Source organism: Rana temporaria, chromosome 5, assembly GCF_905171775.1.
Source record: "Rana temporaria chromosome 5, aRanTem1.1, whole genome shotgun sequence".
NCBI classification, from domain to species: domain Eukaryota; kingdom Metazoa; phylum Chordata; class Amphibia; order Anura; family Ranidae; genus Rana; species Rana temporaria.
The window spans coordinates 351,022,665-351,046,650 of record NC_053493.1 but is presented as its reverse complement, the minus strand read 5'-3'; the positions used below and the strand labels follow the sequence as shown (position 1 = coordinate 351,046,650).

Genomic DNA, 23,986 nt, shown 5'->3' with positions numbered 1-23,986 from the left:
AGGTCAGTGTAGGAATCAGGTAGGTTAATGCAGTGTTCAGGTAGGTCAGTGTAGGAATCAAGTTGGTCAGTACTACTGTACTAGTGGTAGGAAAACAGGGAGTGCTAAAAGTCTGATGGGGGGGGTGTAAATGTATTGCCTTGTCCCAGGAGCCGTTAACCCACGCTACACCACTGACTGCATACATAATTTCAGAAACATATGCATATAAAATAGTTTACCATTTGCCAATAAAAAAAAATATGTCCCGGATTTCATTTAAAAAATCTGGTCACCTAAATGTGTAAAATATCACTTCCAGGGGAACTTTAGGGCATGATCACACCAGAAACCAGCACTGATCACATGGCCACTGGTGTGAGCTGGGAGAAAACAGTCTCAGCGCACTGGGCTGTTTACTTTTTCAGTGGCATGGTTATTTGGTAGTTTGCAATGCAACCTGCTTAAAAAAGACTGCATGTGGCATACCTCCCAACTTTTTGAGATGGGAATGAGGGACACCTATCACCAAAAGTATGCAGGTATAGGACACACCCCTTACCACGCCCCCTTAAAGGAGAATTGTTTAAAAAAAACAAGATTGGTTAAACCCACAAGTGCTGTTTTTACCACTACTATTCCTTTATATTGGCTTTTGGAATTTACAAATGCAGCAATTTACAAATCAAATGAAAGGTTTAGCACTGGGAAACACATTTTGAGAGATAAAAAGTACATTTTATATACAACTTTATAGATCAGATCAAAATGAGGGACAAATGAGGAGGAATGAGGGACATTGCTCCAAATCAGGGACAGTAGGGAGGTACGATGTGGCACTTTTCTTCAGTGCACAGCGCTGCAACCCAGTGCTGTTAATGGACACTATAGTAGAGCGGACATTTTGGACTGTGTGAACGAGACCGCAAATATTGCCGTGGAAGATATAGCACAATTATTACATGAGTGACACATTAACAAATTTCCCCAACGTGGAAGAAGTATTATTCGTTTTCACTTCCCTTATCAGTGATATTGTGGAATTTCTCTATGAATGTGTTGCCATAAAACTTTACAGTAAAAGAGTTGCAAAAATAGGGTCTCATTCACATGGGTGCTGAGGACTAAAGGCTGTGAATGGGCCATGCGTTTATGCAGCTTGAGACACCAGGTGCTGAATGCAGTGGTTGTGGTTGTAAACCTGGTTACACCACTTTTGGCAATGGCGGCCCTCACACGGGTATACACAAAGATACACCCATGTCAATGGGGCCTCATATTAATGCAGCACCTGGCGGCTCAAGCGGCACAAACACACGCAGCCTATTCACAGACCACAGGCCTCAGCACCCGTGTGAATGACACTGAAGAACTACATGAATTTGTTGCACATATCAGTACTAACAATGGAAATGTGGCAGGGTTTTATAAATGTGGCGCATCGCCTCCGACTACATTCACTCCACCAGGATGTGCCGCAAACATCTTTCTAGATCACCTCCTTTTATAAAGATGACCTGTAATTACATTGTTTGTGATGAACAGACATGAAGTTTTACTTTACTGCCAGAAATGTCTGTAATAAGCAGTGATGGAGAGATAACACACTGCACACATAACATCATCTACTCTTCACTCCTCCCACCACCACCGAGACCAGGGAGGTGTACAGAGCGCCGCTGCCCGTCCTCCTTCTCTATGATATCCGGCTTCCGGCTCTGCTCAGTCCACATGCTAGAGGAAGGTAATGTGTGTTTACATTGGGGAGGGTGGCCGCTTATGGAGGGGCGTCACGTCTAGTACAGCCTGGCTGGATAATGCAGAGAATGACCGGGCATGGGGCTTATATATAGGGGGAGGCTGCGCATGTTCAGTGATGATCGGCTGGAGCTGTTCTGATTCTCTGTATGTTCAGGTTTAGTACATAGGAGCTGAGAGACTATGTATTGGGAGTAAAGGATTCGTGTGTAGTCCCCATACCGTCCCTGCTGCTGGATCCACTGGCAGATTCCCCATTCGGATCCATGTGGAGTCTGTAGTACATACGATCCCTGAGATCCACTGCCAGATCCATATGTAGTCCCTCATACGATCCCTGAGATCCACTGCCAGATCCATGCATAGTCCCCATACCTTCCCTGAGAACTAGGTGTAGTCCCCCATACCTTCCCTGAGATCCACTGCCAGATCCATGTGTAGTCCCCCCCCCCCATATGATCCCTGAGATCCACTGCCATATCTATGTTTAGTCCCCATACGATTCCTGAGATCCACTACCAGATCCATGTGTAGTCCCCCATATGATCCCTGAGATCCACTGCCAGATCTTTTTATTCTCTATACGATCCCTGAGCTGTATCCTATGCCAGATCCCCATTCAGATCCATGTCTAGTCCCCATACCTCCCCTGAAATCCCTGCTGCTGGATCCCTATTGGTATTAATGTGTAGTCACATGTGATCTCTGTTTGATCAGCTGCCAGATCTTTATTAAAGTGGTTCAAAAAAAATTCTTAAAGGATATCTAATTTTTTCAAATACCAAACTTGTCTGTGCAGTTGGTTCTGCACAGAGTAGCCCCCATCCTTCTCTTCTGGGGTCCCGCAGTGGTGCTCCTGGCTCCTCCTCTTCTTGAGTGTCCCATTGGAGGGCTGCTTTCCCTCCGGGCACTCATGCGGCCATGCACCCATTGCCTGCTGCATCTTTTGACACCGACAGCAGGACTTGGCCTCGCCCCTGCATCATCGGAATTTGATTGACAGCATCGGGAGCCAATGGCTGCACTGCTATTAATCTATCCAATCAGGACCCGAGACACCGGCTGGTGTGCTTGTCCCTGGAAACATCGGGTTTCGGGCAAGAAAAAGGGGGCGCTGGGGGGCTGCTGCATCACAGGAGGTTTTTTCAATCCCTTTAACCCTGTCCTTGCAATCAGGAGCTTTCCGATCCTGTGATCACTGTGGCAGCTAATCATGGCAGTGGGCATTCGGGTCAAATGACTGATTGGCTGTCACATGATCAGAAAGTTCCCGATCACAAGTATGCATTGGGAAACTTCCTGGTCTCCGACGGTGACCATGCCGGGAGAGCGGGAAGAGGTTAATGCATTCTCTGCATTAGGTAAAAAATATTCTCCACAATTCTGGGAGCACTGCTCCTTTACTTTCTGTTAAACGGGAAGCAGAGTCATAGACTCCTGCTGCTGTCAGCCAAATTCGGGGAGGGATCGGGGGCGTGGCTTACCAGCTTTCTGTGTGTCTATGGATACACACCGCTTGGCAAGCTTCAGTGCCTTCTTAGCACATAGCTTGCTAAGCGGGCAGTTGGAGCAAGAAAAAGGTGACAGTGCCAGCGGGGGACTCCTGGACGAGCAGAAGATAGTGCATTCTATGCAATATGGTTGCACAGAGCAGGCATTGCTTGTTTTTTTTTTTTTTATTTAACCACTTAAGCCCCGGACCATTTTGTTGCTAAATGCCCAGGCCAGGTTTTGCGCGGTCGTGCGACGTGGCTCCCAAACAAAATTGGTGTCCTTTTTTCCCCACAAATAGAGCTTTCTTTTGGTGGTATTTGATCACCTCTGCGGTTTTTATTTTTTGCGCTATAAACAAAAATAAAGCGACAATTTTGAAAAAAAATGCAATATTTTTTACTTTTTGCTATAATAAATATCCCCCCAAAACATATATAAACATTTTGTTTTCCTCAGTTTAGGCCGATCCGTATTCTTCTACCTATTTTTGGTAAAAAAAAAAATCGCAATAAGTGTTTATTGATTGGTTTGCGCAAAATTCTATCTATAAACGAAAAGCCGCACCGTCGTCCCGGATCGCTCCCCGAGGTAAGCCACACGCAGCGGAGGGGGTCCCGATCGGACCCCTGACCCGCTAGAAGGCAGGGACGTATATATATATATATATATATATATATATATATATATACACGCCCATCTGCCTGTACGTGCCATTCTGTGGACGTAAATAGGCGTGTGGCAGGCGTTAAGTGGTATAAAAACAAAAACAAAAAAAAAAACTTTAGTATGACCTTAAATTGGTTCTAAATCCAATATCTTTTTTTATCTTAATGTATTCCCTGCATTAAAGGTAAAACTAAATAAAAGACCCAGTATTGCCGCCAACCCCACTTACCTGAACTTTCACTTGATCCATCTATAGCAGCGCTCTCCCCCTGCATGCACAGGACAGAGAGGCTGCAGCAGGAGCCCAGCCTCAGCCTCCCATGTGAAATAGGCCTTACAGATGCTTGTGTGCACCAACTGTTTCAGGGCCCTTTCACACTGATGTGCTTTTTTTTTTTCATGCATTCCCATTGACTTACAATGGAAGGTGCCTTTTGATGTACTTTTAAAAAAACTGCACCAAAGTTGCAGGACTTCTCAAAGTGCAGTGTGAACAGTTACATAGGATTTAAAGTGGACTAGTTTTCATGTACTTTTTTTCACCCTAGAAAAGCACAGCTGTGTAAAAACATTTCCTACAATTCAAAGTACCAATATTCATACAGAGATGACATTTTACAATGTCTTTCTGATTGGACAACAAACAAGCATGTTGTTTTAACCCAAGTTGACACTTGTGCCTTGCGAGACACTGCATGCGATTCCCACAGGAATCGCACCACATTTCTGTGCATATCACATGCAATGTCTGTGAGGTACGATTTGCGCTTTTCATTTTGTATGGCTCAGAATTGCATCCGCAACAAAATGGTGCCAGACACTTTTTTTCCACACCTGAATCACATGGGAGTTCACACCAATGTGATGCAATTCTGGAAATCGCACTGCGTTTTGCAAGCTGTTTCGGGGTGTTAATCCAACATTGACACCCGCAGCAGATCTCGTAGATCCCTTGCAATGCATCAGTGTGAACTCATGGTAGGTAGGGAAGCTGCCGCTCCAGGTGAGCAAACTAGAATAATCAATGTCCACTCAGGAACCAATGGGTGCCGGCAATGCACAGGATATGACTAAGCATCGATATCCAATGTGAAACGCGTCAGCTGTTTTTCCCACTGTGTGCTGATACCTGTAGTGCATTTTTCCTTCACCCAATAAAGGGCACGTCTTTTTAAGAATTTGGAGTGCGGCTGTCCATATTTTCCTTCTTGTGAACTCATGGTACATTAGATAACTTGGGGCTCATTCACATGGGTACATAGTTAAAAAAAAAAGTCAATGACAGGCTATAAGCTGGTAATAGTACATCCTGGATGCCGTTTGCATCGGGAGCTGTTCACATGTTCCCCATACACATGCAAATGCTCAGATGTGACCGGTGCAGCTTGCTCATGTTTTGTACAGGCTGCTGCCCACCTCTGTATGCAACACTTAGAAATGTATGAATCTGTTGCTGGTGTACGGCCCTCTGCAGCCACATGGGTGCAAAGGATTCTTCATAGTAGTGAGCACATTTCTTCTTGTTCATCAATACTTTACTTTCTTTTCTAGTAAACAATGGCCAAAAACAAAGGAAAAGGACAGAAACAAAATAATGTATTTCATGTCGCAAACAGTAGAAGTATAAAAGCCAAAAACAAAGCCAAACCAGTAAAGTCCACACTAAAGAAAGTAGGTGGTGTGTTTTTTTTAAATATTTTTAGCTGGATATTACTGGTATTATGAATCAATTCCATATACTTGTGTATATTTCTTTATTAGCTCAACGTCTCCAACAATGACAAAGTGAGCAAAGTCAACAAAGCTTTCACAGAACTGCACAAAGATGTTGCCCAGCTGAAAAAGATGACTGCATCAAAAGCAAAGCCAGGCAAGGTAAGAAAAGCAAGTTTTATGGTGAATTGAATAACACAGGAAATTTGTGGACACCCATTAGGTTTCATGCAGGTAACTATGAATAAAATGCATTTATTTTTGCATTCTATTACTAATGAACATTATGGGGGTCGTTAAAATCTGTTACACATATGAGCACCTGCATCTCTGTTTGGAATGATTATGCTCATTGCATACCTCCTAACTTTTTGTGATGGGGGCACATATTGGCAAAAGTATGTAGGCATAGGACACGCCCCTCTAAAAGATAATTATATATACATACACACAGTGGATACGGAAAGTATTCAGACCCCCTTAAATTTTTTACTCTGTTATATTGCAGCCATTTGCTAAAATCATTTAACCACTTAAGACCCAGGCCAAAATGCAGGTAAAGGACCTTGCCCCTTTTTGCGATTCGGCACTGCGTCGCTTTAACTGACAATTGCACGACGTGGCTCCCAAACAAAATTTGCGTCTTTTTTCCCCACAAATAGAGCTTTCTTTTGGTGGTATTTGATCACCTCTGCGGTTTTTATTTTTTGCGCTATAAAACAAAAAGAGCGACAATTTTGAAAAAAAAATGCAATATTTTTTACTTTTTGCTATAATAAATATTCCCAAAAAATATATATAAAAAAAAAGTTTTCCTCAGTTTAGGCCGATACGTATTTTTAAACCTATTTTTGGTAAAAAAAAAAAATCGCACTAAGCGTTTATCGGTTGGTTTGTGCAAAATTTATAACGTTTACAAAATAGGGGATAGTTTTATTGCATTTTTAATTATTTTTTTTTACTACTACTGACGGCGATCAGCGTTTTTTTTTCGTGACTGCGACATTATGGCGGACACTTGACAATTTTTGGGACCATTGTCATTTTCATAGCAAAAAATGCATTTTAAAATGCATTGTTTATTGTGAAAATGACAATTGCAGTTTGGGAGTTAACCACAGGGGGCGCTGATGGGGTTATGTGTGACCTGAAGTGTGTTTACAACTGTAGGGGGGTGTGACTGTAGGTGTGATGTCATTGATTGTGTCCCCCTATAAAAAGGGATGACACGATCAATGCAGCCGCCACAGTGAAGAACAGGGAAGCCGTGTTTACACACGGCTCCGGGACCGATCGCGGGACTCCAGCGGCGATCGGTTCCCGGAGCTTCGGACCGGGTCGCGCGCCGGCGATCAGGTACTAGTACAGGACGTACCTGTGCCTAGCCGTGCCATTCTGCTGACGTATATGTGCAGGAGGCGGTCCTTAAAGGAGTTCTCTGAGCTAGAACTTTTAACCCCCGCTGAGCCCGGGCTGTAAAACTATACAAAATAAACCTTCACGTACCTGCCTACGATCCCCCGGGGTTAAAAGTTTTAGCTCAGAGAACTCCTTTAAGTGAATTTTTTTCCTCATTAATGTACACACAGCACCCCATAGACAGAAAAACACAGAACTGTTGACATTTTTGCAGATTTATTAAAAAAGGAAAAAACTGAAATATCACATGGTCCCAAGTATTCAGACCCTTTGCCCAGTATTTAGTAGAAGCACCTTTTTCATCTAATACAGCCATGAGTCTTTTTAGGAAAGATGCAACAAGTTTTTCACACCTGGATTTGGAGATCCTCCGCCATTCCTCTTTGCAGATCCTCTCCAGTTCTGTCGGGTTGGATGGTAAACGTTGGTGGAGAGCCATTTTTAGGTCTCTCCAGAGATGCTCAATTGGGTTTAGGTCAGGGCTCTGGCTGGGCCATTCAAGAACAGTCAAGTAATTGTTGCAAAGCCATTCCTTCGTTATTTTAGCCGTGTGCTTAGGGTCATTGTCTTGTAGGAAGGTAAACCTTCGGCCCAGTCTGCGGTCATGAGCGCTCTGGAGAAGGTTTTCGTCCAGGATATCCCTGTACTTGGCCGCATTCATCTTTCCCTCGATGAGAACCAGTCGTCCTGTCCCTGCAGCTGAAAGCACCCCCACAGCGTGATGCTGCCGCCGCCGCCACCACCACCACGCTTCACTGTTGGGACTGATGTTGGACGAAAAGGTCTGGCTTGCAGTCTACGCTCTTTCATCTCAGAGGTGTTCTATCGTGTTGAGGTCAGGAGACTGTGCAGGCCAGTCAAGTTCCTCCACCCCAAACTTGCTTATCCACACTATATTGCCAAAAGTATTGGGCCACCCCTCCAAATCATTTGGTTGAGGGGGAAGTTATGATATGGGGTTGTTTTTTCAGAGGGTGGGCTTGGCCCCTTTTTGTTCCAGTGATAGGAACTCTTATGCTGCGTACACGCGATCGGAAATTCCAACAAAAAAACGTGGATTTTTTTCCGACTGAATTTTGGCTCAAACTTGTGTTGCATACACACACACACACACACAAATGTCTGAAATCCCCATGGTCAAGAATGCGGCAACATACAACAAGTCAAGAAAAATTAAGTTTAATAGGCAGTGGGGCTCTTTTGCTTGATTCAGAGCATGCGTTTTTGTTTTTTTTGTGTGTCAGAATTGCATACAGACGATCAGAATTTCCAACAAGAACTATTCCCATCTGAAAATTTGAGAACCAGCTCTCAAATTTTTGCTGTTGGAAACTCAGACAGAAAAAGTCTAATGGGGCTTCACACGGTCGGAATTTCCGACCAAAAGCTCACATCGAACTTTTCTTGTGGGAAAATCCGGTCGTGTTTATGCAGCATTAGGGCATCGGCATACCAAGACAATTTCACGCTCCCAACATGACTGCGCACAAAGCAAATGTCCATAAAGACATAGATGAGTGAGCAATTGACGTGAAATTTTCACCATATAGGTCGGCAACAACCTATACATACAAAGAAAACAAATGGATTAAAATAAAAAATTAAGTTAGGATGCAATCCAGACCCTTATCAGTGCAAATTAATATCAGCCGGTTCAGTTTTCCTTATAAGGCCGGGTTTGCACTGGTATGACATGCGCTCCCAAAAATCAGAGCGTATGTCACATGATTCCCTGAGAGAGACATCTTAACTGGTCCAACACAAGTCAGTGCGACTTTGAAAAAGGTTCCTGCACTACTTTGGCCCTTCTTCAGCCCATTGAATAAAATTGAAGTTGGATCCTTGTCCAAACCATCTGACTCGATTACAGCAGCAGTAAAAAGAAATTTGTCACACTGGGATTGTTTTGATTGGTCAAAAGGACAAGTCAGACTATCTCAAAGTCAGAGCAAAATCGTATCTTGTTCATTAAAGTCAGATGGAAGTATAACCAATGTTTCAGGGCAAAGTAGGATGACAGTCGTACAACAGTCATGTCATACCAGTGTGAATCTGGCCTGAAAAAATAAGACAACAAGAAACATCTCATGATGGGTAAAAGCAAAGAAATTTCAGGACCTCGCTGATGGCTTTAGTTACAGGATTTCTAAGCTTCTAAATGTTCCCGTGAGCACTGTTGGGGCTATAATCCAGAAGTCGAAAACATAATTTCACCATAAATCAGCTACGAGCAGGTGCCCCCCGCAAGATTTGACAGGGGACTACAATTAATCGGAAGAGTTTTCCAGAAAGACCTGGAATTGGGTACAATTGTTTCAAAGAAAACAAGTAATGCACTCAACCACCATGGCCTGCATACACACAAGACTCCACTGCTGAAGAAAAATGCATGTTAAAGCTCATTTAACATTTGCTGCACATTTAGACAAAATTGAACTCTTTGGATGCGATAATACACACCATGTTTGGAGGTCAAATGGCAATGCACATCACCCCAAAAACACCCCCCATACCTAACAGTGAAGTTTGGAGGTGAGAACATGCTGTGGGGCCGTTTATAAGTATACAGTACTGGCAAACCTCATTATTGAAGGAAGAATGGAAAAAATGAACCAGAAAATTCAATATTAATTTTTTTTTTTTATATATATATATATATATATATATATATATATATATATATATATATATATATATATATATATATATATGTGTATATATACACACACACATATATATATATATATATATATATATATATATATATATATATATATAAACTCACTGAAAAACACACATTAACATTGATGTAAACTCGTGTCTCTGCAAGTGAAATCAGTTTTCCCATCAGCATTTCTGCACATATAAGGGGGGGAGGGGGGGTGAACTCACTGACCAATTTGCATCCCTGTGCATTCTGCCTCATACACACGAACATTTATTAGTCGAGTCCTAAAGCACAAAATCCCCAGCATTATGCTGCATACAATACAAGTGAATGGCTGCGTGTGGGAATACTTTGTTTTACATGTTTTTTTTTTTTTTTTGCTCAAAAATTACTTGACCTATAAAAAAAAAAAAAAAAAAAAAAAAACAGAAAAATGATGCATTTTACATTTTTTTTAATGCCACACTGTATTTCTGCAGCAAATTTTTAAACAATTTCTTGAAAAAACAAAAACAAACAAACACTGAATTTTAATGCAAAAACAAATACATAACCCAGTTTTTGTAACAAAAGATGTTACGCTGAGTAAATAGATGCCAAACCTGTCCCACATTAAATTGCACACGCTCGTGTAGCGGTGCCAAATGTACATTATTCTATCCATAGGCAATTTTTTTTTTTAAAAGCTTTTACAGGTTACCACTTTAGATTTACAGTGTAGATCTGGTGCCATTAATTACTACCCATGATCAGACAACATTCATGGGGATACCTCACATGTGGGACAATTGCCGTGTGCGTGCGGGACTGACTCATGCAATTTTGCACTGGGGAGGGGTAGTCCCCAAGCAATATCAATAGGCATGCGATAGGTACACTTTATGGAGGGAGTGGGGGGGGTCTATAAGACCTGTCTATGTCAGCACTTTGATAACGTACAGTAATTCTGAATAAGATCAATTCATCATTTCCATGGGAAGGTGGGTTGGAGATGTGTGTGAAGACCATCTCATAAGAGCATGATGAATCCCTAAGTGACCTTCGTCAAGAGACAGAAAAAAAAACCCCCACCTTAAATGATCTTTATGAACCACTTAAGACCCGGACAAATATGCAGGTAAAGAACCTGGCACTTTCTGCAATTCAGCACTGCGTTGCTTTAACTGACAATTGCGCGGTCGTGCGACGTGGCTCAAACAAAATTGGAGTCTTTTTTCCCCCCCACAAATAGAGCTTTCTTTTGGTGGTATTTGATCACCTCTGCGGTTTTATTTTTTGCGCTATAAACAAAAATAGAGCGACGATTTTGAAAAAAAAAATATATATTTTTTACTATAATAAATAACCTCAAAAAAAGATTAAAAACAAATGTCCCCTTAGTTTAAAGAGATTCTACTTATTTTTGGTCAAAAAAAAAAAAAATTAGTTTGCGCAAAATTTATAGCTTTTACAAAATAGGGGATAGTTTTAATGACATTTTTATTATTATTATTATTATTTTTTTACTAGTAATGGCTGCAATCAGTGTTTTTTTTTTTTTACATGACTGCGACATTATGGTGGAGACTTGACACATTTTTGGGGCCATTTTCACAGCAAAAAATGCTATAAAAGTGCACCGATTACTGTGAAAATGACTAGCAGTGAAGGGGTTAACCACTAGGGGGCGCTAAGGGGTTAAGTGTGCCCTAAGGAAGTGATTCTTATTGTAGGGGGGCGTGGCATCACTGATAGTCGTTCCCTATATCAGGGAACAGACGATCTGTCTCACTGCCACACAGAAGAACGGGGAAGGCATGTTTACACACACCTCTCCCGGTTCTTCAGCTCCTGTGACCGATCGGACACCGGTGACGATCGGGTCACGGAGCTCGCGACCCTGCGGCTGGGCTCTTAAAGACAACGTACAGGTACGTGCCTATGCCCAGCCGTGCCCTTCTGCCGACGTATATCGGCATAAAGGGGTCCTTAAGTGGTTACCACTTACGCAAATTGGATGTGGGAAAATCCACATCCAATTTGCATGGCAGAAAATTGTGTCCGGCTCTCAATACAGCTAGTTCACACATCTCCGGGGCAGCTGTGGATTGCACAAGGGTCCTGTGAGTCTTTGGCTCAGTTTCAGGTCCGAATTCAGGCAAAGATTTGGGCCTGAAACAGAGAACAGGGATGCACCAGACCCCTGCTGTCAGCTGCATGCGAATCAAGTGTGGACCCAGCCTCAAACTTATAGCAAATTGACATACCATTTACAGCCATTTCCAGAGATGTTTCTGTTTTGCAGAGTAATGGAGTCATTTGTTCTCGTTGTTTCACACTCACCCACTGCTTGTTATGGAAGCAAATTCTTCATGAGGGTACTTGTGACAGTTTGAATAAAATGTAGATCAATTTTTTTGCAAAGTTTATTAACTTTTGGACACTAAGAACTGTATTTGTTTTTATTCTTTCTAGATTTCCAAGCCAACACCAGAAGCCCCCGCAGATGTTGATAATGCTGCAGATCTACTTTCACAGCTATAACCCTATTTTATATTAAATCAGTTAAAACCTTAGTAATGTCTGTACAAGTTTATTAATAAAAATAAAAAAAAGTTACAAGGATCAGAAAATTAACATTACAGCAATATGTAGTTACAAAACAGAAGAAATGGAAGATAAACAAATACAGGCAAATATACAAAGCCAACATGTTAGAATTGAAAAAGTGCTATCCTCTACAAGGCACTTGAAAAATTGCCCAACCAGGAATGGAAGGTTTACTTCTTACTTGGCAGTGATTATTTACAAAAGAAAAAAAAAATGATCTTCAGGACTGACTAAAATATTTCATAAAAGTGGAACAAGTCCAAAGTTTTGGCACCAAATAGCTGCATGAAATACTTAGTCTTCCATTTAATATGCTGGGGGTTATTTGAGAGAAATAAAGACAAGGGGGCAATGAGAAATACCAGGGTCCTCTGGGGGATTAGCGCTTTTCACTTACGCTCTGATTTCTTACTATTCTCCAAGAACAATTAGAAAAATGACAAGTGTACATTAAATTGTTACTTTTGAGCTGAAATGTGTGGTCATGAACTCACTAGTGCACACATACTAGCAATTCCCATTCACTTAACGGATCAAAAAGGAAGACAGCCCAACTATTTAGATGTCACATAAGACAGGTTTTGCTTCCCCCCCCCCCCCCCCCCCCCAACAGATCTTTAGGCATGCAAACCCACGTGATCCAAGTCGGGACGACAACTAAACATTTACAATTTTCATACTGCTGGCAAAATACCATCAGCCTAAGCCCATCAACACAACCCTCACACAATCCAAGCTTGGTCCACTGAGCACTAATGAAGGAGGGGGCTGAGCAAGTAATGTCTCCTGCCCCCCCCCCCAAGTCAGTCATTAGCAGTGAAGGACCAACATCCGTCTTGCACATGTAAGAGATCATCATAGTAGGTAAAAAAAATCCTTCAAAAAAGGAAAAAAGCACAAACCACAATAATAGATTGTCAGATGTTATTACCTCACTCTCTGGGTTTTGTCTGTGTCCCTACTGGAGAGATTTACCAGCCCTAACATTTAAAAACAGAAATCTTAACAGCAGAGACAGCAATAAACCAGGACAGAGGTTCTAAATCTTTGCCCACTCTATTCAAAAACAAAACAGAAGCTGCCATTATTACTCATGAAAGCCAGTTACCAGGCTGTCATACTGACACTTATGCCAGTACTTTGACCAAGTATTTTTAGATCATAAAGTCCTAATCTGCATACGTGTTGTAGGTCAATGAGTCAAAGTATGCTAATCAAGTTACATATTCAGAAGGCCAACAAAGGTAGTTCCTGTATTTCCATCATTGAAGGGTTACTGTGACATGTAAAACTTTAAAATGCCTGCCAACATGTGCCAAAGATAGGAAAGAGAAAAATGTATTCTTTCCTTTAGACAAGCATTACTAAATGTATTTTTTTTAATGCAGGTGCTATATCTGTTATGATTACCATTAAAAGATGTTCACCTTTGGAACGTGTGACGCTGAGTGGGGTTCATGCCCCGCATCCACTGTCCCTTTTCAAAAACCTTGCAGAAATGCGGGGCTCTGCTCACAGATACACCTTTCATTCAGATACATCTTTCATATCACAAGTACCATCTGACCACCACAGCAGACAGAGTTGTTTCAATAGGGTGCAGGATCATTGGTGAGCACGCTCGCAGTCCGACATGTCCTCTGGCTTTCAAACAGAAAGCACATATAAATAAAGGCTAAAATTAGGAGCCCACATTGCACAAACGATAAAACAATATACTAATCACAGGTGCAATACTTTCCAGGCTCCTGCAAGAAAAAAAAAAAAAAAGAAAATGTTTTTTTTTCCTGCAAAGGTGTACTTTGCTTTTATAGCAACACAAAAGCATAAAAGGGGGGGGGGGGGGGGTGTCTTCAGAAGCAAGTCATGGGTGGATATAATTTCTGAACTCCTTTTAAAGCGGGGGTTACTGCAGCTTAATATATGGACACTATAGCATGGAATGACACATACAGTGGGGATCGAAAGTTTGGGCACCCCAGGTAAAAATTTGTATTAATGTGCATAACGAAGCCAAGGAAAGATGGAAAAAAAATCTCCAAAAGGCATCAAATTACAGATTAGACATTCTTATGTCAAAAAAAGTTAGATTTTATTTCCATCATTTACACTTTCAAAATTACAGAACACAAAAAAAATGGCATCTGCAAAAGTTTGGGCACCCTGCAGAATTTATAGCATGCACTGCTCCCTTTGCAAAGCTGAGACCTGCCAATGTCATGGATTGTTCTCAATCATCGTCTGGGAAGACCAGGTGATGTCAATCTCAAAGGTTTTAAATGCCCAGACTCATCTGACCTTGCCCCAACAATCGGCATCATGGGTTCTTCTAAGCAGTTGTCTAGAAAACTGAAAAAATAGTTGACGCTCACAAAGCTGGAGAAGGCTATAAGAAGATAGCAAAGCGTTTTCAGATGTCAATATCCTCTGTTCGGAATGTAATTAAGAAATGGCAGTCATCAGGAACAGTGGAAGTTAAAGCAACATCTGGAAAACCAAGAAAAATATCAGACAGAACAGCTTGCAGGATTGTGAGCAAAGCAATTCAAAACCCACGTTTGACTGCACGATCCCTCCAGAAAGATCTGGCAGACACTGGAGTTGTGGTACACTATTCCACTATAAAGAGATACTTGTACAAATATGGTCTTCATGGAAGAGTCATCAGAAGAAAACCTCTTCTACGTCCTCACCACAAAAATCAGCGTTTGAACTTTGCAAATGAACATAGACAAGCCTGATGCATTTTGGAAACAAGTTCTGTGGACCGATGAGGTTAAAATATAACTTTTTGGCCGGAATGAGCAAAGGTACGTTTGGAAAAGAAAGGGCACAGAATTTTATAAAAAAAAATAACCTCTGTCCAACTGTTAAACATGGGGGTGGATCAATCATGCTTTGGGGTTGTATTGCAGCCAGTGGCACAGGGAACATTTCACGAGTAGAAGGCAAAATGGATTCAATACAATTTCAGCAAATTTTGGATAACTTGATGCCATCTGTGAAAAAGCTGAAGTTAAAGAGGATGGCTTCTACAAATGGATAATGATCCTAAACACACCTCAAAATCCACAGGGGATTACATCAAGAGGCGTAAACTGAAGGTTTTGCCATTCCCTTCACAATCTCCTGACCTCAATATAATTGAAAATCTATGGATAGACCTTAAAAGAGCAGTGCGTGACAGACAGCCCAGAAATCTCAAAGGACTGGAAGACTTTTGTAAGGAAGAATGGGCAAAGATACCTCAAACAAGAATTGAAAAACTCTTGGCTGGCTACAAAAAGCGTTTACAAGCTGTGATACTTGCCAAAAGGGGGCAGTACAAGATATTAACTCTGCAGGGTGCCCAAACTTTTGCAGTCGCCATTTTTGTTTTATGTAATTTTGAAAGTGTAAATGATGGAAATAAAATCTAACTTTTTTTGACATATAAGAATGTGTAATCTGTAATTTGATGCCTTGGAGATTTTTCCATCTTTCCTTGGCTTCGTTATGCACATTAATACAAATTTTTACCTGGGGTGCCCAAAACTTTCGATCCCCACTGTACATGGGTAGGAGAGAGCCGCATATCCCGATTTAGGTACTCAACAATGGAGAAACATTTTCCCCATGGGACTTTTTAGCAGCAGAACATTAATAGATCAATTTGGGATAAAAGATATTGGTTTTATTTATAGAAAGTGTCGCATAGCACATATGGAGATAAATATATATAGATTCATGAATTTATGAGCTCTGGCAATTCCAAAACACCGCAAAATACATGCAAAGATTTCGGAATAGATGTACATATGGTAGTCAATCTTGCATATGTCAACTTCAACGTGGTTTGATGTTCTATAGAAAAACAAAATCCCCCCCGAGGAAGACCTAGATAGGTCGAAATGCATTGGGTTTCCTTCTGTACGTCAAACCATGTTGAAGTTGACCTATGCAAGATTGAATACCATATGTACATCTACTCCAAAATCTTTGCATGTATTTCACTGTGTTTTGTAATTACCAGAGCTCAAATTCATGAATCTATATATAATTTTTATCTCCATATGTGATATGCGCCACTTTTTCTATAAAAGAAAATAATATCTTTTATCCTAAATTGATCTATTGATTTTCTGCTGCTAAAAAGTCCCATGGGAAAATGTTTCTTCATTGTTTAAAATATATGGACACTTATCCGTCCAGGGAACCCGTGATGTGGGCACCCCAGCTTATTTTCTGGTCGGATGCAGCAGCCGCCACTGCCGGTAAGGAAACCCGGCAGTGAAAGCCTTTTGGCTTCACAGCCAGTTCCCTACTGCGCATGCAGTCTTACCAGTCTTCAGCTGTGGTGTTGGCAGTTATCTATATATATATTTTTAATTTGTAAACTACCAATTCCATTACTCATTTAATGGAGATGAAGAAAAATACATTTCTATTGATAAAATTGGTGAAAAAGAAAAACCTAGTGCAATGCAGGCACCTAGCTGAGGAACTGGAAAGCTACAATATATTATATTTTTGGTTTAGATAAACATGAAATCAGACCTAGCCAAGAGGAAACTAGCATTTTCTTAAAGCAGAGTTCCACCCAAAAGTGGAACTTCCGCTTTAAGCACTCTTCACCCCCTTACATGCCATATTTGGCTTTCAATTTTTTTTTTGGGGGGGGGGGGGAAGGGCTGCGGTAGGAGTGGGACTAGTTCACACCAGACAGCTCTGTGTGCTTTTTTTTCTGCAATAAAAATGCATGCAGTGTTTTCCATGTATTCCAATGGCTCTAGTTTACACCAGCGCAGTAACTGACCAGGACTGACCATTGGTGCAGAAAAAAAAAACGGAACTGCATCTGGTGTGAACTGGCCCTTAGAGATATTGGATACGAAATGCTGCTCCTGTCCCTGCTAAGCCTTCCCCTTTCTTCTGTCACAGAGATTAGTGACCACACGAGAGTAGTCACAACAAAAACATGCCAAAAGGGTCCAACACTGCTCTGCAAGAAGTTTTCCCTTACTTGCTCTTGTCTGACAAGGAAGCATTCTTCTATACTGGGACACCACAATAAAGAATTGACACCTTAACTTTTCCCGGCTGGGGAAAGAATAAAAAAGGTTACTTCCAGAAATATGTCCCTTTTTTTTTTTCATAGGTCACAAGAGAGCATCTTAATGGTTGTCTGCAGCAAGAGCTGTTAATCAGCTAGGAGGGGCATTGTGCATGAAAAGTTGTGTACAAATATTGACAAACCTATCAAGTCACTGAAATCTAGTGACTTCACTGCAGTACACAATACTTGAGGGAACTGAAGGAAGGAGGCAGATAAACAAAATGGCTGGTTAGGCAACACGGGGCCCTTTAACTCATTAACAGATTTCCAATAAAGCTTTACCAAATTGTGTGTAGAATCAATGTCAACGGAATTTGGTTTATAATTATCCATTGCTAATTGCTGAATAAAGTATTTGCTCTAAAAACAATTTCAGTAATATATAAAAAAAAAATTCACTTAAAAAAAAAAAAATAATCTAATCTCACTGTACATGAAAATATAAATCCAAGTTAAAGGAGAAAAAAAAAAAAAAAAACACATCAACTTTGATGCTACGATGTGTAAGGCAGGAAGGAGGTAGACAGAAATCCAGAAGAGGAATTATATCTAATAATTTAGAATCTGCACATCAAAGAGGTCACAAACTCCTTCACTGTCATCCAAGTTGAAGTTGTAGTCATCTCCTGGAGTGGGAGAAAGCCGCAGCAAAGGGAACACTGAGATAAAAAAAACAAACACAGAAAATTAGATACGATATACAGCCGTTAAGATTTTTCCAGCAGACATTTTTAAGGTTAAAATTCACTTTAGAAACAAATATAAATCTATACGGTATAATCTTGGGACAACCATCTTTAATGGCTGTGGAGTAAAAAAAAATGCACACGATTTTGATGGCAAAAATGTGCATTTACTTTTTTTACCTACACACTTCAGCCTGCAGAGCAGTGCACCCACGATCAGTGGGTCACAGGTAAAAAGTCAGGTTCCTGCAAGTACTTCAGAGAATTCTCTGCCCATGTATCAGTCTGGGCAGACAGTTCCAGAGATGCAGAACTGTCTTGGGTGCTCATCTGAGCCCTGGTATTTCAACAAGAGCTACAAACCATCTGCCACAGTGGAAGATGGAACTTGGAGTTCACATTCACAGATACCCATTCAGGAATGGCATGGCTGTGCAGGCAGAGGTGAGGAACCCCCCGCCTGCTGTCACTGCTGAACAAGTTACACCCCCAAATACAGATGTAAACAAAAATATGAACTTCTTCTTCAAATACAAATATAGGACAGACTAGTGTAGCCAAAGTAAGCCATTTTCTCCCTACTACATATGGTGGATTCTTGTCAGCATAGTACAGTGTGCTTGCTATTGTATTCTGCACAAAATCATTAAAAACATTTTTTTGGGTAGGTAATTGAGGTGCACCAAAGTCTAATGGGCCAACATGCATAAAATAATCAGTGACTATAAAATGGTTGCAAAGCTATACAAGCAATTACATTTTTAATAAGATTTGCATTAAGCCAATAAAAACCATCACACACTTTTCCACGGTGACACACTACCCCTGTTTACCATGTCCGATCAGCCCCTACCCTGTCCACCTTTAAGAGAACCCTGAAAACTAATTTATTCAGGGAAGCCTATCCTACACCCAACAACTGTCCCCGAGCCACCCCCATCAAATCATTCTCTGCAGCCATAATTTTTGTACCACCACCCCCTTCCTTTAGAATGTAAGCTCCAAGAGTCGGGCCCTCCTGTACCTTTTGTATTGAACTGTACTGCGATTGTGCGGTCCCCACTCTACATTGTAAAGTGATGCATAAACTGTTGGCGCTATATAAACCATGAATAATAATAAACTAGGGGATACATTTTTCGCTTTTAAATCTGAAAGTAGTCACAGGGGTAGTATATGTGAGAGATAGATAGGAAACAGTGCACCCGGAAAGTATTTACAGCATTTCACATTTCGTCATGTTACAGCCTTATTCCAAAAACACATTCAATTCATAATTTTCCTCAAAATTCTACAAACAATACCCCATAATGACATGTGAAAGAAGTTTGTTTGAAATCTTTGCAAAAATAAAAATCACATGTACACAAGTATTCATAGCCTTTGCCATGACACTCAAAACTGAGCTCAGGTGCATCCTGTTTCCATTGATAGTCCTTTGAGACGTTTCTACAACTTGGGAGTCCACCTGTGGTAAATTCAGTTTATTGGATATAATTTGGAAAGACACACCTATACAAGGCCCCCCCATATTCATACTTGCCTAGGTAGATGCAGCATCAGTCCGATGCTGCATCTGTCCTGACACCTCTACACTCAGAACCAAGCAAACACCGCCGATCGCTCGGTTTTCAAAGCTCCCTGAGAAGAGAGCTGTAGCCTAATCAGTCACCCCTCTCTGCTCCCTCCTCGCTCACTGGAGCATTGGGCTGTGGCGGGGGTGGGAGCGGCCAGCTCAGGCTCTCAGCGGCTCACTGAGAGGCTGAGCCAGGTGTCAGTTCAGGCACCTGGAAGATCCAGACTGTGGTCATGATGTGGAGCCTGGACTGACATCATTCAGCCGCTCTGTTGACAAAGGGTCACAGGAGTGCAAAACAAACTGCACTCCTGTGACCAATAGGAGAAGTACAGCAAAACAAACTTTGGCTATACTTGTCCTTTAACAGTGCATGTCAGAGCACAAACCAAGCCAAGAAGGCCAATGAATTGTTTGTAGACCTCAGAGAAAAGATTGTATCGAGACACAGATCTGGCGAAGGGTACAGACAAAATTCTGCAGCTTTGAAGGTCCCAATGGCCGCCATCATCCGTAAATGGAAGTTTGGAACTACCAGGACTCTTCCTAGAACGGGCCGCCCAGCCAAACTGAAAGATCAGAGGGAGAAGGGCCTTTGTCAGAACGACCATCAGGTTCTTGGTTCCTGACTGAGCTCTGTGGGGAGAGAACCTTCCAGAAGCACAACCATCTCTGCAGCACTCCACCAATCAGGCCTGCATAGTAGAGTGGCCAGACAGAAGACACTCAGTAAAAAGGGCACACAACAGCCTGCCTGGAGCTTGCCTAAAGGACTGACCAGTCTGATGAAATAAAGATTGAACTCTTTGGCCTGAATGGCGGAGAAAACCAGGCACTGCTCATCACCTGACCAATACCATCTCTACAGTGAAGCATGGTGGTGGCAGTATCATGCTGTGGGGATGTTTTTCAGCAGCAGGAACTGGGAGACTAGTCCCTCCCTTGATGAAAACCTGCTTTAAAGCACTCTGGACCTCAGACCAGTGCAAAGGTTCATTTTCCAACAGGACAATGACCCCAAGCACACAGCCAAGTTAAGGTGTGGCTACGAGAAAACGCAGTGAATGTCCCCGAGTGGCCCAGCCAGAGCCCAGACTTGTACCCGATTGAACATCTCTGGAAATATCTAAAAAATGGCTGTACCATGATGCTCCCCATCCAACCTGATGGAGCTTGAGAGGTCATGCAAAGAATGAGAAAAGAATGAGAAAAACTGCCCAAAAAAAAAAAAAAAAAAGAAGTGTGTGGGCCAAGCTTGTAGCGTTATACTCAAGACGTGGGGCAGAAGTTGGTGCCAAAGGTGCTTCAACAAAGTATTGAGCAAAGCCTGTGAATACTTATGTACATGACTTTCAGATGCCATTGTAAGGAGGTAACCAGTTATTCACTTAACCTGTCATTGGTCATAACGTTATAGCTGATCGGTGTATAAAAATAAGAAATGGCATTACATACCATCAGAAGACATTAGCTCATCAATTAAGTCACCACTTATCTGACCTATAAAATAAAAAAATAAAAACATTTAGATAATTTCAGATTTTTTGCCAATATATCAGGTAGGTGCACAGAACAGCAGTACACACTACAGCTTCACAGAAAGGATGTGCATTGTTTAGACATTCCCCAACATCACGTTTTCATGATTTCCCTCAAACTAAACCGCTATGGCGATAGTCATTAACCACTTCAGCCCCTGACCATTTTGCTGGTCAATGACCGGGCCACTTTTTGCGATTCGGCACTGCGTCGCTTTAACCGACAATTGCGCGGTCGTGCGACGTGGTGTCCTCCCCCACCCACAAATAGAGCTTTCTTTGGTGGCATTTTATCACCTCTGCGGTTTTCATTTTTTGCGCTATAAACAAACAATGTTCCCTCAGGTTTAGCCCGATACGTATTCTTCTACATATTTAAAAAAAAAAAACACAATAAGCGTTGATTGCTTTGCGCAAAAGTCATAGCGTCTACAAAATAGGGGATAGATTTATGGCATTTTTTTTTTTTTTTAAAGTAATGGCGGCGATCTGCGACTTTTATTAGTGCTGCAACACTAGGGGACGAGGAAGGGGTTAATATGTTCCCTCTGTGTTCCAACTGAAGGGTGGGGGTGGAGGTGGGACTGACTACGGGAAATGACAGATCACCGTTTATACATTGTAGGAACATGCGATCAGTCATTTCTCCCCCTGAAAAGAACCAGGAGCTGTGTGTTTTTACACACCACTCCCGGTCAGGGCCAGATTAAGAACATCATGGGCCTGGTGCTGAGGATTTTGGTGGGGCCTTTTAGGCTGCATTCACACCTCCGCGACAAGTAACGCCGCGTACGCGGCGTATTTTGCCGCGAATAGTGTAACTTTTTTTTTTTTACAAATCCTTCCTATTGCTTTGTATGGCCGAACGCCAATGCCGCCTGAAAAAAAGGGTCCGGGACTTTTTTTCATGCCGCAGGTGTACGGCGTCTATGAGATGTGAACCATCTCATAGACAGCAATGGGAATTCTCCCCTCCAGCGGCACGAGCGGCCGGCGTCGGGCGTTTTGTCGCGGAGGTGTGAATGGGGTGTAATAAATAATAAATAAATGCGTGGGAATGACATGAACGCAGCCCAGCCAAGGCAAGTGACCAAAGGCACAGAACCCAGAAGGAAGTCCGGGTGAAGATGGAAGTGCCCAGGCCCCGCCTGATTCATCGCAGCACTGGAGGGCTCAGTCTGAAAATTGAAGTGTACACTAATGTGCTAATATGCTGTGCATACTTGTACGTTGTGGCATAACCTACCCCAGGGCCTCTAAAAAGTAGTAATGTCAGGAAAGTTTACTACCGCTTTATTATCACAGGATCCCAGGAGCCTCTCATGGGGCCCCCTACTGACCCGGTGGACGATGGCCCTTGGGCAGTGCCTAAGTGCACAGTTGCCAACATTTAAAAAATATTTTCAGGGCCACTTTTTTATATAAGTGCTATATTTAGAGTAGCTGAGATCCCCGATGTTCCTCTATACATCACAGTAGTAATCACAAATTTAAATGAGTACTAATAATGGGGCAGAACAAATATGAGAACTGATATTTCCTTTAGTTGAACTAACAAAAGTGTGTCCATTCTAGAGCTGGTAACATTGAGGATATTCAGTATAATTTTAAAGAACTGTTTTTGTGGGTAAGCGACATAGGGGAGGAGTATGGACGGTATATAAGTGGGAAGTATGTGCAGGTGAGGGAGAGGAATGTGGAGGGTCTAACAGTGGGCACTATGTACAGGAGAGGAGCAGGGCTGGACTGGGACAAAAATTTGGCCCTGGACTTCATCCCGACTGGCCCACTTTAATTTTGCAAACACGCACAAAAACGTGTGAACAAGTGAAGTGGGAGGGTTAATGTCATGCAGGAACATTGCTACAGCCTCATTGGCTGGAATTTTAGAAACCGCATTGCTGCACAGCCATTGGCTGCCTTTCAGCAATGCAACAGTGCTGAGGCTGAGCCGGGTTGTGCACTAGGAAGTGATCTGATGGGCAGGTCTCTCCCATGCTTGCCGGACATGGCCAACCCTGATGGCCACCCAAGTCCCCGCCCCCCCCCCCCCCCCCCCCCTGTCCATTAGCCGTTCTGCTTTATTTCTATTATAGGCAGTACACAGTGGTGATTCTAGGAACAATATATATGGGAGACACATGAGATACCACAGTCAAAGAAGAAAAACCTTGACTAAAAATGTGGCCACACACAAGGACAAAACTGGGCTAAACTTTAACTATAGCAAGCCATTCTAGATCTAAGCTAAATTAATAAAGCCCTCACCATTACAAATTGTCAGCATTGTCAAACTGCACTCCCTATAATGTGTGGACCCCTCATTCAGCTGCTATAAATCTCAATGTATATACAGTACCTTTAATAATGATACATTAAATATAATTATATTTAAGATATAATTAAATATAAATGAATAGAAGTCTCCCTGAAAAGCTCCACAGAAATATCCTTCCACATCCACCAAGAATCAGTTTAGCAGCATCCCATCAGCAAAATGTACTGGGCATACTGTATATGGTGCTCTCATGTCAGTGTACATGGTCTGAGGAAAATAAAATTAGTACATACTAATACCACTCTTATTAGACTTGTCAGTAGAAAGCAGATACTTTATTCCTGTTCTTATATCAATTTACTGCAACCTAACATGACAGCATGGAGTAATAGATCATTGGAGAAATAAATAGCTTAAACATATAGCACATCCATAGATAGCCAGGCAATGCTGTTTGTGACTTGACTAGAGTCCCGATGTGTTTCTTATCAATGGAATAAGATACTGCGGCTCTACTATAGTGATAA

At 41.8% G+C, this 23,986-nt stretch overlaps 2 protein-coding genes across 3 annotated transcripts in view; one reads left to right on the top strand and one right to left on the bottom strand.

Moving 5' to 3' along the window:
- The first annotated feature begins 1,619 nt into the window (after positions 1–1,619).
- On the top strand, positions 1,620–12,252 carry RBIS (ribosomal biogenesis factor). Of its 2 annotated transcripts, none has more exons than XM_040354559.1 (4): positions 1,620–1,723; positions 5,449–5,568; positions 5,659–5,772; positions 12,152–12,252. In XM_040354559.1, the coding sequence occupies exons 2-4, from the start codon at positions 5,455–5,457 to the stop codon at positions 12,218–12,220; spliced, it is 297 nt and encodes a 98-aa protein (XP_040210493.1). In that variant the 5' UTR covers positions 1,620–1,723; positions 5,449–5,454; the 3' UTR covers positions 12,221–12,252. The 2 variants fall into 2 exon arrangements, with proteins under 2 accessions (XP_040210493.1, XP_040210494.1); XM_040354560.1 differs by lacking the exon at positions 1,620–1,723 and adding an exon at positions 1,799–1,884.
- Positions 12,253–17,603: 5,351 nt separating this feature from the next.
- Positions 17,604–23,986, bottom strand: part of E2F5 (E2F transcription factor 5) — a 50,628-nt gene continuing 44,245 nt past the window's right edge. Inside the window, exons 8-9 of the mRNA XM_040354558.1 lie at positions 21,099–21,143; positions 17,604–18,040 (exon numbers count right to left, since the gene is read on the bottom strand). Of these exons, the coding sequence (XP_040210492.1) occupies positions 17,931–18,040; positions 21,099–21,143 (155 nt within the window). The 3' untranslated portion in view covers positions 17,604–17,930. The remainder of the gene's footprint in view (positions 18,041–21,098; positions 21,144–23,986) is intronic.